The following is a 16,495-nucleotide window of genomic DNA, read 5'->3' as shown; positions in this document are numbered from 1 at the left end:
TACACTTAAACAGTAATGTAGATTGTAAAGAAATGTATCCACATGCTGATGATACAAAGTTAGGTGAAAAAATGGGATGTTGGCACGACACACAGAGGCTGCAATGAGACGCAGTCAGATTAAGTGACTGGACAACAAAGACAGCAGATAGGTTATAAGGTAGGGAAATGTGAAGGTACTTGGTCATAAATGTGTGAAGCTTAGAAGTATTGTTAGATTTGGGTGTACATGTGCAGGAAGCTCATTCCATACACGTACCACCCCTCTGAGTGAAAAGATTGACCCTTAGGTCTCTTTTATAACTTCCCCTCTCACCCTTAAACCTATGCCCTCTAGTTCTGGACTCCCCCACCCCAGGGAAAAGACTTTAGTTTTTTTATCCTATTCATGCCCCTCATGATTTTGATTTTGTAAACCTCTATAAGGTCACCCCTGAGCTTTTGACGCTTCAGGGAAAACAGCCCCAACGTATTCAAACTCTCCCTATAGCTCAAATCATCCAACCCTGGCAACATCCTTGTAAATCCTTTCTGAACCCTTTCAAGTTTTACAAAATCTTTCCGATAGGAAAGAGACCAGAATTGCATGCAATATTCCAACAGTGGCCTAACCAATGTCCTGTACAGCGCAACATGACCTCCCAACTCTTGTACTCAATGCTCTGACACATAAGGGAAAACATACCAAATGCCTCCTTCACTATCCTATCTACCTGATACTCTACTTTCGAAGATCTGTGAACCTGCACTCCAAGGTCTCTTTGTTCAGCAACACTTCCTAGACCTGATCATTAAGTGTATTAGTCCTGCTCAGGTTTGCTTTCTCAAAATGCAGCACCTTGCATTTATCTAAATTAAACTCCATCTGCCACTTCTCAGCCCATTGGCCCATCTGATCAAGATCCCATTGTAATCTGAGGTAAACTTCTTTGCTGTCCACGACGCCTCCAATTTTGGTGTCATGTGCAAACTTACTAACTGATCCTCTTATGCTCACATCCAAATCATATATATAAATGACAAGAGGTAGTGGACCCAGCACAGATCATTGTGACACTCCACTGGTCACAGGCCTCCAGCCTGAAAAACAACCCTCCACACCACCCTCTGTTTTCTACCTTTGAGCCAGTTCTGTATCCAAATGGCTATTGTCCCTGTATTCCATGAGATCTATCCTTGCTAACCAGTCTCCCATGGGGAACCTTGTCAAACACCTTACTGAAGTCCATATAGATCACATCTACTGCTCTGACCTCATCAATCCTCTTTGTTTCTTCAAAAAACTCAATCAAGTTTGTGAGACATGATTTCCCACGCACACAGCCATGTTGACTATCCCTAATCAGTCCTTGCCTTTCCAAATACATGTTCATCCTGTCCCTCAGGATTCCCTCCACCAACCTGCCCACCACCAACATCAGACTCACTGGTCTGTAGTTCCTTGACTTGTCCTTACCACCTTTCTTAAACAGTGGCACCAAGTTAACCAGCCTCCAGGTCTTCTGGCACCTCACCTGTGACTATCGATGATACAAATATCACAGTAAGAGGCCCAGCAATCACTTTCCTAGCTTCCCACAGAGTTCTAGGGTACACCTGATCACGTCATGGGGATTTATCAACTTTTGTGTTTCAAGACATGCAGCACTTTCTCCTCTGTAATCTGGACATTTTGCAACATGTCACCATCTATTTCCCTACATTCTATATCTTCCATGTCCTTTTCCAAAGATTTTTGGTGAGATTACATCAGGAATATTGTGAACGCTTTTGGGTTCCACATTTAAGAAAAATATACTTGCATTGGAGGCATACAGTGAAGGTTCACAAAATGAAGCCCTGGGTTGATGGTGTTTCTCTGTGATGAGAGGCTGAGAGAATTATGTCTATATTTTCTGGTATTCAAAAGAATAAGTTGTGATCTTGAGTTGAAATGTACAAGATTCTGGAGTGAACAAGAAATACTGGAGATCATAGCGGGTCAGGCAGCATCCATGGAGAGTGAGTTTTGAGTCTAGATGACTCTTCTTCACAGCATTATCGAAATGTGGATGCTGTTTTTGGATAACATGAACTTTCTAGTGAACGGCTATTGTGATTTTATATTACCGATCTCCTACAGTGTGATTTTTCTATAGCATTTTTCCATAGCGCTACTTTCTAATAACTCAAGGTTGCAGAGGAGAGCAACTGTTGCAATATAGCAGAACAATCTCTGCAAGAATCTGGAGGGACTTGATATGGTGCATGCTGAAAGAATTTCTGCTGGGTAATCCAACATGGAGCTGGGCAATCCAACAGGGAGGCACAGCCTTCAGATTACAGACGATTATTTAGGATTAAGATGAATGATTTGTTCACTCTAAAGGTTGAGGTTTTGGAATTCTGTGCCCCAGAGGATTAGGTAATCTACATTGTTTATGTTTTAATACTGGAATGGACACATTTTTAATGTTTCATAGAATCAAAAGATATGGGAAACGGGCAATAAAGTGGAAATGAAGCCCAGGATCAGACATTATCATGTTGAGTGATGTTAACAATCACACAACACCAGGTTATAGTCCAACAGGTTTAATTGGAAGCACACTAGCTTTCGGAGCGACGCTCCTTCATCAGATGATTGTGGCAATCACCTGATGAAGGAGCATCGCTCCGAAAGCTAGTGTGCTTCCAATTAAACCTGTTGGACTATAACCTGGTGTTGTGATTTTTAACTTTGTACACCCCAGTCCAACACCGGCATCTCCGAATCATGTTGACTGACAATAGGCTTGATGGTCCATGTGGTCTACTCCTGTACCTATGTCTTGTGTTAATGCAACTGAGTACAAGATCAATCCAGGGAAGAAAATTCTTCAAAAAGGGTTCACAGAATTTATTGTTTATGAAAATAAGTATGAAAGAAAAAATACTTAAAAAAAAAAGTTCTGTCAATTCACAATGGAATACTGATCCTCATCTTGCTGGCAGTTGTCTCTTGCAATGCTGTGTTGATTGAAGAACATCTTTCTCCTCTTCCTGTTATGAACTGGACTGCTAAAGTGTGCTGTTTATTTCTTGTTAACTACAATCCGTTGTACCTGATCAGTGGTATGTTGAAACTCCTAATTGACCTGCCAAGACAGGTAGTAAACGTGATCAGTCTCTGTTTCTTAAGTGTGTACTCTATTTTAAATAGTTTCTTTAAGGTGACCACCTTACTGATTTTACTTTCTACGGTCCTCTGGCTGATTCCCCAAGATGTTAACTGTTTATGGAATCATCCCTTCATTGCAGTATTTCTCTGTTAGCTTACTGATCTCATCTGTTAAGATAATGGGCTCCCCTAAAGTAACTTGTGTCTCTCTTTTTGAGATAAGAGGACATGTAATGTTGCATCCCAGCAATTAATATCATTCCAAATCTGGAGCGTTCAAGAGCCCATCAATATATTTTACTTTTTAAAAAATCATTTGTCAATGTGTGACAAACATTTGCATGATTCTGTTAGCTGCAATGAACAGAAATAACAGAAGAATACAAGTTGCTGCAACACAAAATCTATGCTGAATCTATAAAGTTAGTACCAAAATAGACTTATGATACAACATAGTACATTCAATCACTACATATTAAAGTTCAAAATGGCGAAAAGAAAAGTAAATGCAGAACAGATACCTGTTAATACTGTTTTACTTCAAAGCTTCTTCAAACATTTTCCTGTAATCAAGCCATGTAAATGGGAGTAAACCTTTGCTTTTGAGATGATCCATATGGACTTTTTATTAAGTCATGAGATGTTGGTATTGCTGTCTTAGCCAGCAATAAATCCCAAATTGACTCTTAACTGCTCTCTGAGTAATCACATTGCTGTGGATTGGGAGTCGAGGAACATCAGTGGACCAGATGGGTTTTTCTAACAATCAACAGTGGTTTCCTAGTTTCTTAATTCCTGATATTTTTATTGGTATTCTAACATGCAACAGTGTCTGTCTTCGACCATACATAAACAATGTTATGTTAACATTATGCTTTCGCTTGGATGAGGCCAAAATAACTAAATTAGCATGTTGTTAATCATGGACTTCCCTACATACAGCCTGTGCTTTATGCAACCTGAAATAAGATGTTTACTGTTGGTGATTTTGCGAATGAGCAGCATGTGCTAAGTAATCCCGAGGCTGCTTTTTTTCAATCTTGGGATGAGGGCATTGCTGGCTAAGTCAGCGTTTATTGCCCATCCCCAGTGAAGAGTCAACCACATCTTAGTGGGTCTGGAGTCGCATGAACTGGATGAGTTTTTCCAACAATTGGCAGTGGATTCAAGGTCATCATTTGACTCTTAATTCCAGGTGTTCATTGAATTCACATTCCTCCATGACAGGAATCATACCCATGTCCCCAGGACATTACTTGGGTCTCTGGGTTAACAGTCCAGTGATAATGCCACTAGGCCATCACCTCCCCGACAATAGTGAGTGCAGCAATAATTATATTGATGAATTGTTAATTTTGAGCTCATAACATAGCTTAGTTAAGCTTGCTGCCAGGAACAATTGTTCATACGTAGACTGCTTCTCTGCAAAGATAATTAATATGTTCAATTTGCACCCTTTTTGAATTATCTAGGAATTTAGGGAGCCAATAGTTTACTTTTGTTTTCTCGCAGCAATAGGCTTGGTCAATAGGCATCTTTTTATGCTGTGCTGTAAGTTGTTGTGGTTGTTTAAAATGTGATATTCTTTTGTTTGTGATCAGTGCAAGATGAAAAGCTAAGGCAACAAACTGTGGTTCTTTTCATAGCAACTCCCTGCAAAGTTTCTGTTTCCACTTCTATGTTTGAGCTTGCTTTTAACTCAATTTGCACCTACATTCCATTGGAATAAAGTCATGGATCAGTTTGAGATAGTGCTCGAAGTCAGCCTATTCTGCTTTACTTAGTATCTTATCTATGAACGTTTTCCCAAAACTCTTAATTTGAAAGGAGTGCAAGATAGATTCATCAGAATGCTACAAGTCTTAAGACATTAAATTATTGAGGAAAAATTAACCTAAGTATGTTTCCTGGAATATTGATTATGGGTTGATGTCAGAAATTTGCCCGATTAAAATAGAGAGCGCACAAACAGATCGGGTGAAATTGACATGCTGTTTATTACAAGCGATATCGCTGGAAGAGAAACTGACTAGGCTGACACAGAACTGACTGTCTGTACAGGTAGATCAGAATTTCTCTTCCCAAAGCTGAGGATGAGACCAGTTTTTATATTAAGGCTGTACAATAAAGCTCATTAGAAATGGGAAAAATATAATGTATCTGGAAATGGAGTAATCTAGTTAAAATGATGCCAATTGGAAAATAGTTATCAGAGCAATGTCCTGTTCCTTCACAAGATGCAATATCCTATCAGTATCGATGGTTTCACAGGTAGGCGTTAATGTCTCCTCTGAAGTGGTGAGGTGCTTCCATTGTCTTGTCCTGGGAGCACTGCTGTTGCTGGTGCCTTTCTGTCTCACCTGCTGTTAGTGTGGCTTTGGTATTGCTGATTTGGAGATGTCTGTGTTGGACTAGAGTGTACAAAGTTTAAAAATCACACAACACCAGGTTATAGTCCAACAGGTTTAATTGAAAGCACACTAGCTTTCGAAGCGTCGCTCCTTCAACAAGTGATAGGATTGAGCCCTCCACTAACACCTATAATTTCAGTTACATCACACTGTAAATTTTTGCTATAAATTCTGTGTGTTAGGATTGAGCTCTCCGCTATCACCTGATGAAGGAGCGACGCTCCGAAAGCTAGTGTGCTTCCAATAAAACCTGTTGGACTATAACCTGGTGTTGTGTGATTTTTAACTTGGTATTGCTGAGTTGTGAAACAGCCTTCTGGACTTTGGGATAGTTGTGTTGCTCTGACGTTGTTAGTGGGAGCTTGAAGTGTATTCTCTTGTCTACGAGTGCTGTCTAGTTTGGCTTGTCAGCCTGCTGGGGCATTCTGGGTGATTTTTGGTACTGTTGGCCGATTTTGCTTTTGTGGGCCTATCATTGGTTGGCAGGGTGGCAAATCTTTTACCACAGGAGAAAGTGAGGACTGCGGATGCTGGAGATCAGAGCTAAAAATGTGTTGCTGGAAAAGCGCAGCAGGTCAGGCAGCATTTAAGGAGCAGGAGAATCGACGTTTCGGGCATGAGCCCTTCTTCAGGGCTCATGCCCGAAACGTCGATTCTCCTGCTCCTTGGATGCTGCCTGACCTGCTGTGCTTTTCCAGCAACACATTTTTAGCTCAAATCTTTTACCACAGTTGATTTTCATAGATTTTAGGATTTTGCAAATAACTAATAGGGTAGATAGAAACTAGTTCTGATGGCAGATACAACCTACGGTATGGGAGTTCTTGTGGTGGAACACTTGTTTGACTCTATGGAATGGCATTACTTAAATAGTATTATTCCTGTTGTTTCTCCACTTTTTGTTCATATCAAATTTTTGGTTTGTTATTTTAACAATTCCATCTTGGTTTTTGTTCCTTTTTTAAAAATCTATAAAAGCACCTTTGGATATTTTTCTAGATGAAAGATTCTGTATAAATGTATGTTTTTATCTTTTAACGTGTAGCTTCTCATTTGCCAGCCTTTAAGGTTCAAGGTTATGGAGCTGTCCTCACAACTGACTATAGGATTTGTGGTCCTGTTGGAATTTGGATATTTCCATTATACCTCAATAAGAGTTAACCATTATATGATGATGAAGAACCTGATCAGAGTGCTATCTGTACAGCTTTGCCTCAACCTCAGCTGTACCATTTATTGAGTTAGCAATGCGACTTTCAGTTTGCTTTACTTTTATTTGCTATTGATTGGAAATGGTCGGTATTGAGTTTGGTGTTAGTCTCTTCGATAATTCTAACATTATAGAAGCATGGCTCTCTTTGGTTTCTCCCAGTATTTAAGATCTTGCACTTGTATGACCTATAGATTGGGTTGCTTCTCCCTTTCAGTTTATCAAATTCACATTGTATCATTTGTGTTTATGACCACTTTCTTTTCTTTTTGCATTGTGATCATTCATGTACATCAGAACAGTTAGAGCACAACATTGGTTCTTGATACGTGCTACTCAGTGCAACTTGCAGATTTACCATTCCTGTAACACATTTTTTTCATCTATTTCAGGTAATTCCTTAGTGATGTAGATATTATGCTAAGTCACTAAATCTATTTTGCAATATTGTCTAAATTAATTTTCCAATTATTTTTAATATACAGCTGCATGGAAAGAAACAGCATATCCGAGCACTGCTGATTGATCGAGTTATGCTGCAGCACGAGGTTTGTGTAGACTACGTAACTTGGTCTCTTATTTATTCTGGAATTAATGTGAATACATTTTTCAAGCTATATGGATTTAAACTTTTGAACAAATTTTAATTCAGCATTTTTTCACAAAACTTCAAACCTTCTTATAATTTCAAAATGTTAACCCATTGCAGTTTGCATAAAGTGATCATTATTTTGTTTCTCGTATACAGCTGCGAACTTTGACTGTTGAAGGCTGTGAATACAAAACAATACACAGTGACCTGATGCGAGATCTCCTGCTATTGTCAACCAGCACATACAGTCAGGTAACTCATTTTAATTCTTGGAATTTACTGTATCTAATATTTGGAGTCTTTTTCCCTGTACTCGACTGAATGTGTCTCCCTGCCCATTTATTAATAATCTTTTTTCAAACACTTATCTAGTTTCCCCTTTGCCTGTATGGAAGGGGAATTCATGTTTTGTGAATCTATGGAATTCTTCGCCACAAAAGGCTGTGGAGGCCAGGTCACTGAGTATGTTTAAAACGGGGATAGATAGGTTCTTGGTAAGGGGATCAAAGATTATGGGGAGAAGGCAAGAGAATGAAGTTGAGGAATTTACAGCTATTCAATCATGGTAGATCATACTTGATGGGCCAAATGGCCTAATTTCTGCTCCTATGTCTTATGATCGTCTTTGTTTATTGTAAGAAATTCTACATTCTATTTAGTTATGGCATTGCTTTCCCTTTTAACTCTCTTTTTTTTGTTATCTTTCTTCCCCGCCCTTTCGCCCCAATGCATGCACGTACACTTTCTAAACAGCCCTCACCTGAAAACTCTAGTGTGGCTCCGTTTTATATAAGGCTATGTTGGATGGTCTCCTATCCCTTGATAATCTTACAGATCTCTATCTGACCACCTCTCGGCTACACTGGGATAGAATTAACAGCATTTCTCAACATTTTATTCTCTGATAACATTGATGCAGATTTCTGTTGCTTTCCCATATTGATGTGAGCATAACTATATATTAGGCTAATTGCAGCCTAACTGTGGTCTTGTACAAGGGAAACGTTACCACCTTTTATTTATCTTCAATGCTTTTACAATCATAGAATTCTTACAGTGTGGAAGGAGCCCATCAAGTCAACACCAATCCTCTAAAGGGCAACCCACCCAGACCCTATCACCGAAACTGTGCATTTTCCATGGCTTAGCCACCTAGCCTGCATATCCTCAGACACTATAGGCAGTTTAACATAGGCAATCCACCTAACCTGCACAACTTTGGACTGTGGGAAGAAACTGGAGCACTTGGAGAAAATCCACTCAGACTCTGGGAGAATGTGTCAACTCCACGCAGACAGTCACCTGAGACTGGAATCAAACCCCAGTCCCTGGTGGTGTGAGGCAGCATTAGTAGCCACTGAGCCACCATGCTTTTGATTCCAAGCAAAGAATTTTGTTTGCCACTTGTATGGTATTATGTACTGGTGCTCACACTTTCAATGTTTAATGCAGCTGCATGAAATTCCTTTACTTCCATTTAAATCGACCTTTTTCCATTTGTACATGCATGTAATATATGTGAGATCATAGTTAATCTGATCATCTTCAATTTCATTTTTCCTGCCTTATCCCTGAAACCCTTGATTTCCTTAGTGATTAAAAATCTGCAATATGCTTAATAACCCAGCCTTGATAGCCCTCTGTGGTAAAGAATTCCACTGATTCAGTAACCTCTGAGCAAAGAAAAATATTCTCCTCAGCTGTTTCTTAAATGGGCATCCCCTTACTCCAAAGTTATGCTCTTTGGTCCTTAACTCCCCACAAGGGGATGCAATCTGTCTGCATCTAAGAAATCTAATCTAATCTACCGTTTCTAGTATTCTAAGAGTCAGAACACCATCTACTCAACATCTCCCTACCTGGGATGAACCTTCTGTGGACTGCCTCCAGTGCAGTTTTTCTGCAATGTAATATACAAGCAATGTTATTTCTCCCCAGTACTCCTTGTAGTTTGCCCTTTCCCTTAAATATTTATCATAATTTTTTTTAATATTCCTATGCTCAAATATGTATGTATTTCAATTAGTGCTGTCACTGCAACACACTATCCTGTCCAAGAAGCTTCATTTTTCGTAGCTTTTGCTGTTTGTCATTTATAGATCTCTATCTGTAAAGCCATATGTATATAATACCTCGTGCCATTATATTTGCTGTATATCTTCATGTGGTGCCTCTCTTTTTTCAAAGGCTTAGTGTGCATTAAATCCTTTTAATATAATTTATTCAAATGGTTGGAATTTGTTTCCTGTTCATTCCTTGGCATGTTTTGATATTCTAGAGCCATGCCTACTAACATATTGTTGACCGGAATTCAGGACATTTCCATGTGCCAAGTTTACTTCAAAACTATAGTCATGGGATGATATATAAAGGGACTATTCAGTTCTTTATGCTTGTGCTAGCTCTTTGAAAGAGCTATCCAATGAGTCTGCCTGTTCTTTTCTTTTGCTCGAGCCCTTGAATTTGTTATACTTCAGCTATTTGTCCAGTGCAGTTTTGAAACTTATTATTAAACAGTGGAGGTAAACTTAAGTTTATTGTCACGTACTCACATGAGGACGGTGAAAGGTTTGCAAAGTTGCCGCATATGGCACCATCTTAGGTACAAAGGTACCTAGGTACCTAGGTACCGATTCTTTTAGGAATAAATTAGAAATATAAAGAAATAACAACAAGTCCCCATTTCAGACCTTCACATCATTTTAAGTACAGAATCTTGGGGGTAAGTTAGACGAATAAAGAAATAAAAAGTTCAGGCAGCACATTCCAGATCATGAGGACAATGTTTGTTATTTGTTTGATATTGTGTCATCTCTGGTTCATTTCTGCACTACTTTGAATCTACGTTATTTGATTATTGATCTTCCTCTGACCGGTTTTCTTTAAAATTCTCCTGTAGTTTTCATATTCAGCTACTGTATAATGAACTAGGCATTTCTTATAAGCTTCTTTTTTCTTTAATCATGCAGGCAACTTTGGATGCTTTTCACTGTTTTGTAAACACTCTCAGCCTTCCCAGTACGTTTCCTACCTTATCCCTTTTAAGGTTTCCAATTCCTCTTTTATAGCTTTATCTGCTAGTCTTTGGTTTCGACTCACCCCTGATCCTATTTTAACGCATTGAAATTAAACCCTTTCCAATTGGAAGTATTTTCCCATTTGACTTGCCTTTGTCTGTTTTCATAATTATTAAGAACTTAGTTATCACTGTTTTCAAATGCTTGCCATGATATATATTTCACTTGTTCCACCTAATTTGCCCCTCACATGTTTTACCTAGGTGTCCGTTCCCTGTGAAATCAGTTTGAACTTCTTCCATAGCATCAATTAACTTCCCTCTAATGGCATTGGTCACAGCCTTGTAACCATTGATTTTGCATTATTGCCTCCTGTTAAAAATCTGATCTCCAAAGCCCAGAAATCTGTAGAATCTCCCAATTCTTTTATCTAGCCACATACTATAGCCACATTTGTTTTAATCTCCTGCTCTTACTGGCACTTGACTGTAAGTAATCCAGTCAAGTAATCCAGCGATCACTATTACTTAAAGTTTTGCTTTTAAACTTTGTCTGTAGGTCCTGAAATTTATATATAGGATTTCAACCTTGTCCTACATATGCCATTAGTTAAAGTCTGGACCACGATGTCTAGGTCTTCCTTTTCTTCCATGGTGTGGTCTGTTGTGACATCTCTTTACCCAGCAACTTGGTAAAGCAGCACACCATGCAAGACACAAATTGGTCATTGCATAAATTGATTGTTCATCTAATCTACTGTGCTTTGTATGCTATTTTGCTTCCTGTGCATCCATTTGCCCATATTGTCATGGATTTTCTCTCAACTACACCACCCTCCAGTAACATTACTGAAAACTACAATTCCAGACTCATGCACTTAATGTTTTGTTGGACCCCATTTGGTTATAGGGTGACCACCTGTTGGAATGTCCACTTAAGGAAATTCTGTCTTTTTGCATACATTCTGCGGATACCCTGAGCTAGCTTTCAAGGAAACAAAAATTACATTTTCTGAGTTTTATATCTAGGAGATACATGGCATCCTGAAGTCCCCATATGACAAATGTTAGTATATGGAATGAGTGGATCTAGTTTATTATTCCCTTCATTATTTATATATTTCAGGTTTTTATTTAACTCTTAAGAGGGTATTTAACCCCTGTTATGATATTGGTAGAGACCAGTAATGTTAGTTTTTAGAGTCAGAAAAATTAATGAAATGGATGGAGCCATAATATTTGTGGTTTATGTCAGAAGAATTTTACCAAAGCTGAATCAAAAAACAACCACTCAGATCTTTGAGTATAGGAGATTATGTTGAGGTTGTACAGGACATTGGTGAGGCCACTTCTGGACTACTGTGTCCCGTTCTGGTTGCCCTGTTATAGGAAGGATATTATTAAGCTGCAGAAGGTTCAGAAGAAACTTACCAGGAGGTTGCTGGGAGTGGAGTTTGAGTTTTAAGGATGTACTGGGTCTTTTTTAACTGGAGCATAGGAGGTTGAGAGGTGACCGTGTCGTGGTTCATAAAATCATCATGGGTTTTGATAATATGAATGACAGGTGTCTTTTTCCTAGGATGGGGGTTTCAAGGCTGGGGGTATTAAGGTGAGATGAGAGATTTAAAGACCTGAGGGGGAAATTTTGTAGTTGTTTGTGTGTGAAATGAACTTGCAGAGGAGATGGTGGGTGTAGGTAAAGTTAGCATGTTTACAATACATTTGGGTGTGTAAAATGAATGAGAAATGTTTTGAGGAATATGGACCAAGCGCAGGAAGCTGGGACTAGTTTAGTTCAGGATTATGGTCGGCAAGGACTGGTTGGATAGAAGTGTCTATTTCCTGACACTCTCGTTCTTTCTCATTGCATTCAAGATCATTTGAATGATTTTGAAAGATGCAATTAACGCAGTTACTTATAATCTCAACCAACTTTTCTTTTTCCTTTTGCATCCATTGTGCAAAATCCCACATTTTCTTAGCAAAAATTAGAAGATTGATCTGAGTACTGCTTTATACTTCACATAAAATTGAGATTTCTTGGGGCTTCCACTTTTTAGGCAAAATTACCCCTTTAAATTTCCTCTAACTATCCTAATGGTTGAACACAGGACTCTGGTATCTTATACATAGCCATCTCAGGTTAGACGTCTCTTGGTACGAATGTTATTCACTGGTATTAAACTTGCTGTTAAAAATCCCTGATTTCACAAGTTTTAAGCCCCTTAATCAAAATGCACAATTTCAAATGAGCTATTTGAGGGAAATGTTTTCTGTTCTGCAGTCAAAATGTTCTTGAACCTAAAACGAAGCTGTTTAAATAGTGACTCACCCTGAAAAGCCTATTGATTCCTCTTGCTGTCCTATCATTTATCTCCCAGACTGGTAGCCAACTGTTCTTTTTAATGTGATCTAAAATTCTTGAGGAATCTAGCTCTTACAGAGACCATCACCTCATCATCCTCCCATAGCAAATTGGCTCTCATACCCCTGCAATTAACTTATGACTTCAGTTATTTAAATTGTTACTATGTGGTTTCAAATACTTAGCATCTACTGCTCCCTGTGCACAAATTTTCCCTTTCTTCTTTTTGCTAATATGTATCCTTCAGAACTACGAGTTACAACCAGTTAGCCAATTACCAATTACAGTTGTTAGCCAAGGACCCACTTACGATTGATTTAACTGTTAACCTGCTTGCAGTTTTATTGAATTAAGAAAACTAGATTAAATTTCAATTTGATTTAAAAAATACTTTTTTGTGCAACTTGTTCATGAAAACTCATACTATTTCCACTGTTTCATAATTTGTTATTCTGCTTAGCAAGCCATAGTATTTAACAGATATTCCCAACTCTCACCAACTGTACCCATATGTCCCTCAAACTAGCAAACTCAAAATCATACTACAGTTTGGCAAGTAAAAAGTAACCGTACATCATAACATTTGAATTTAGAATCTCATACACTATTAGACCATGTATTCTTTATATTCCTTTTTTACCTCCTTTTATTATGTTCATTTTCCATCCTTTATATTTATGAAAGTAAGTAGTCTTTTAAGAGTTTAACAATTTTTTTGTAGCTGTGAGCTGTGGTGCATTGGAAATTCATGGTGTAATAAATGATGGTACATTATGCTACACCACAAGTAGTAACTGGGCTTACTTCAACTGTTAGTTTACAAGAGTTCTGATGTTACCTATTGTGGATGAGTCCAGAACTAAGGACCTCAAAGTCCTTAATTAGGAGTCATTGTTTTAGATTAGATTAGATTACTTACAGTGTGGAAACAGACCCTTCGGCCCAACAAGTCCACACCGCCCCGCCGAAGCGTAACCCACCCATACCCCTACATCTACATCTACCCCTTACCTAACACTACGGGCAATTTAGCATGGCCAATTCACCTGACCTGCACATCTTTGGACCGTAGGAGGAAACCGGAGCACCCGGAGGAAACCCACGCAGACACGGGGAGAACGTGCAAACTCCACACAGTCAGTCGCCTGAGGCGGGAATTGAACCCAGGTCTCTGGCGCTGTGAGGCAGCAGTGCTAACCACTGTGCCTGAAGGGCTGATACTGTCACAGAAGATGCTGGAGGCCTAGTCATTTAAATTTTTTAAGGCAGTGTAGATGGTGTTCAGTTCCCTCATATAATAAGAATCTGAGGGATAAATGGAAAGGTGGAATTAAACAGAAACAGATTAGCTGTGATTTTGTTGAATGGCCATGCAGGCACGAGCTGAATGTTCTGCTTCTGCTCTTAATTCATATATTTGTAAGTTTTGGCAACGCTTCTATTTATTAAGGCTTTTTTCCTACCATAAGGTGAGAGGAGAATTGATAAAGAAAATCTATGAAGATCTAAAAATATCCATATTACCTTAAGTAAACAAATAATATTAAAAAATGGTACAAATGGAGACAAAAGTAAATGCTTTAATTAGACAATACGGCTGATGAATTATGTGGACAGCATTTGACATATTCTGTTCTTGCTTTTGTATGACAAACCTTTTCCACAAAATTTTCAAAAATGCAGTTTGGTGAAATATACCTTTAACGCTCTTCATTTTATGTGTAACTATGTATAATTAACTTGCAACATGTTTATTCACATTATTTACTCGATGTATAAAAAGCAAATGAGATAGTCATAGAGATGTACAGCATGGAAACAGACCCTTCGGTCCAACCCGTCCATGCCGACCAGATATCCCAACCCAACCTAGTCCCACCTGTCAGCACCTGGCCCATATCCCTCCAAACCCTTTCTATTCATATACCCATCTAAATACCTTTTAAATGTTACAATTGTACCAGCCTCTACCACTTCCTCTGGCAGCTCATTCCATACACATACCACCCTCTGCGTGAAAACGTTGCCCCGTAGGTCTCTTTTTATATTTTTCCCCTCTCACCCTAAGCCCTCTAGTTCTGGACTGCCCGACCCAGGGAAAAAACTTTGCCTATTTACCCTATCCATGCCCCTCATAATTTTGTAAACGTCTATAAGGTCACCCCTCAGCCTCTGACGCTCCAGGGAAAACAGTCCTAGCCTGTTCAGCCTCTCCCTATAGCTCAAATCCTCCAACCCTGGCAACATCCTTGTAAATCTTTTCTGAACCCTTTCAAGTTTCACAACATCTTTCCAATAGGAAGCAGACCAGAATTGCACGCAATATTCCAACAGTGGCCTAACCAATGTCCTGGACAGCAGCAACATGACCTCCCAACTCCTGTACTCAATACTCTGACCAATAAAGGAAAGCATACTAATCGCTGCCTTTACTATGCTATCTACCTGTGACTCCACTTTCAAGGAGCTATGAACCTGCCCTCCAAGGTCTGTTTGTTCAGCAACACTCCCTAGGACATGACCATTAGGTGTCTAAGTCCTGCTAAGATTTGCTTTCCCAAAATGCAGCACCTCGCCTTTATCTGAATTAAACTCCATCTGCCACTTCTCAGCCCATTGGCCCATCTGGTCAAGACCCTATTGTAATCTGAGGTAACCCTCTTCGCTATCCACTACACCTTCAATTTTGGTGTCATCTGCAAACTTACTAACTGTACCTCTCATGCACACATCCAAATCATTTATGTAAATGACAAAAGTAGAGAACCCAGCACCGATCCTTGTGTCAGTCCACTGGTCACAGGCCTCCAGTCTGAAAACCAACCCTCCACCACCACCCTCTGTCTTCTACCTGTGAACCAGTTCTGTATCCAAATGGCTAGTTCTCCCTGTATTCCGTGAGATCTAACTTTGCTAATCAGTCTCCCATGGGGAGCCTTGTCAAATGCCTTACTGAAGCCCATGTAGATCACATCTACCGCTCTGCCCTCATCAATCCCATTTGTTACTTCCTCAAAAACCTCAATCAAGTTTGTGAGAAATGATTTCCCATGCATAATGCCATGTTGACTATCCTTGCCTTTCCAAATACATCTTGTCCCTCAGGATTCCCTCGACCAACTTGCCCACCACTGACGTCAGGCTCACAAATCTATAGTCCCCTGGCTTGTCCTTACCACCCTTTATAAACAGTGGCAACATGTTTGCCAACCTCCAGTCTTCCAGCACCTCACCTGTGACTATTGATGATACAAATATCTCAGCAAGAGGCCCAGCAATCACTTCTCTAGCTTCCTACAGAGTTCTAGGGTACACCTGATCAGGTCCTGAGGATTTCTCTACTTTTATGCTCTTCAAGACATCCAGCACTTCCTCCTCTGTAATCTGGACATTTTGCAACATGTCGCCATCTATTTCCCTACAGTCTATATCTTCTTTATCCTCTTCCACAGTAAATACTGATGCAAAATACTCATTTAGTATCTCCCCCATTTTCTGCAGCTCCACACAAAGGGCGCCTTGCTGATCTTTGAGGGGCCCTATTCTGTCCCTAGTTACCCTTTTGTCCTTAATGTATTCGTAAAAACTCTTTGGATTCTCATCAATTGTATTTGCCAAAGCTATCTCATGTCCCCTTTTTGCCCTCCTGATTTCCCTCTTCTGTATACTCCTACTTCCTTTATACTCTTCTAAGGATTCACTTGATCTATCCTGTCTGTACCTGACACATGCTTCCTTCTTTTTCTTTACCAAACCCTCAATT

General features: G+C 39.3%; 1 protein-coding gene across 2 annotated transcripts in view; it reads left to right on the top strand.

Moving 5' to 3' along the window:
* Positions 1–16,495, top strand: part of LOC140483029 (proteasome activator complex subunit 4-like) — a 196,808-nt gene that overhangs the window by 97,604 nt on the left and 82,709 nt on the right. For both annotated transcript variants that reach the window (XM_072580909.1, XM_072580910.1), the window contains 2 exons: positions 7,245–7,307; positions 7,508–7,603. In XM_072580909.1, the coding sequence (XP_072437010.1) occupies positions 7,245–7,307; positions 7,508–7,603 (159 nt within the window). The remainder of the gene's footprint in view (positions 1–7,244; positions 7,308–7,507; positions 7,604–16,495) is intronic.

Source organism: Chiloscyllium punctatum, chromosome 11 (assembly GCF_047496795.1).
Source record: "Chiloscyllium punctatum isolate Juve2018m chromosome 11, sChiPun1.3, whole genome shotgun sequence".
NCBI lineage: Eukaryota > Metazoa > Chordata > Chondrichthyes > Orectolobiformes > Hemiscylliidae > Chiloscyllium > Chiloscyllium punctatum.
The sequence above is the reverse complement of the archived record's forward strand: the minus strand, read 5'-3'. Positions and strand labels throughout refer to the sequence as shown.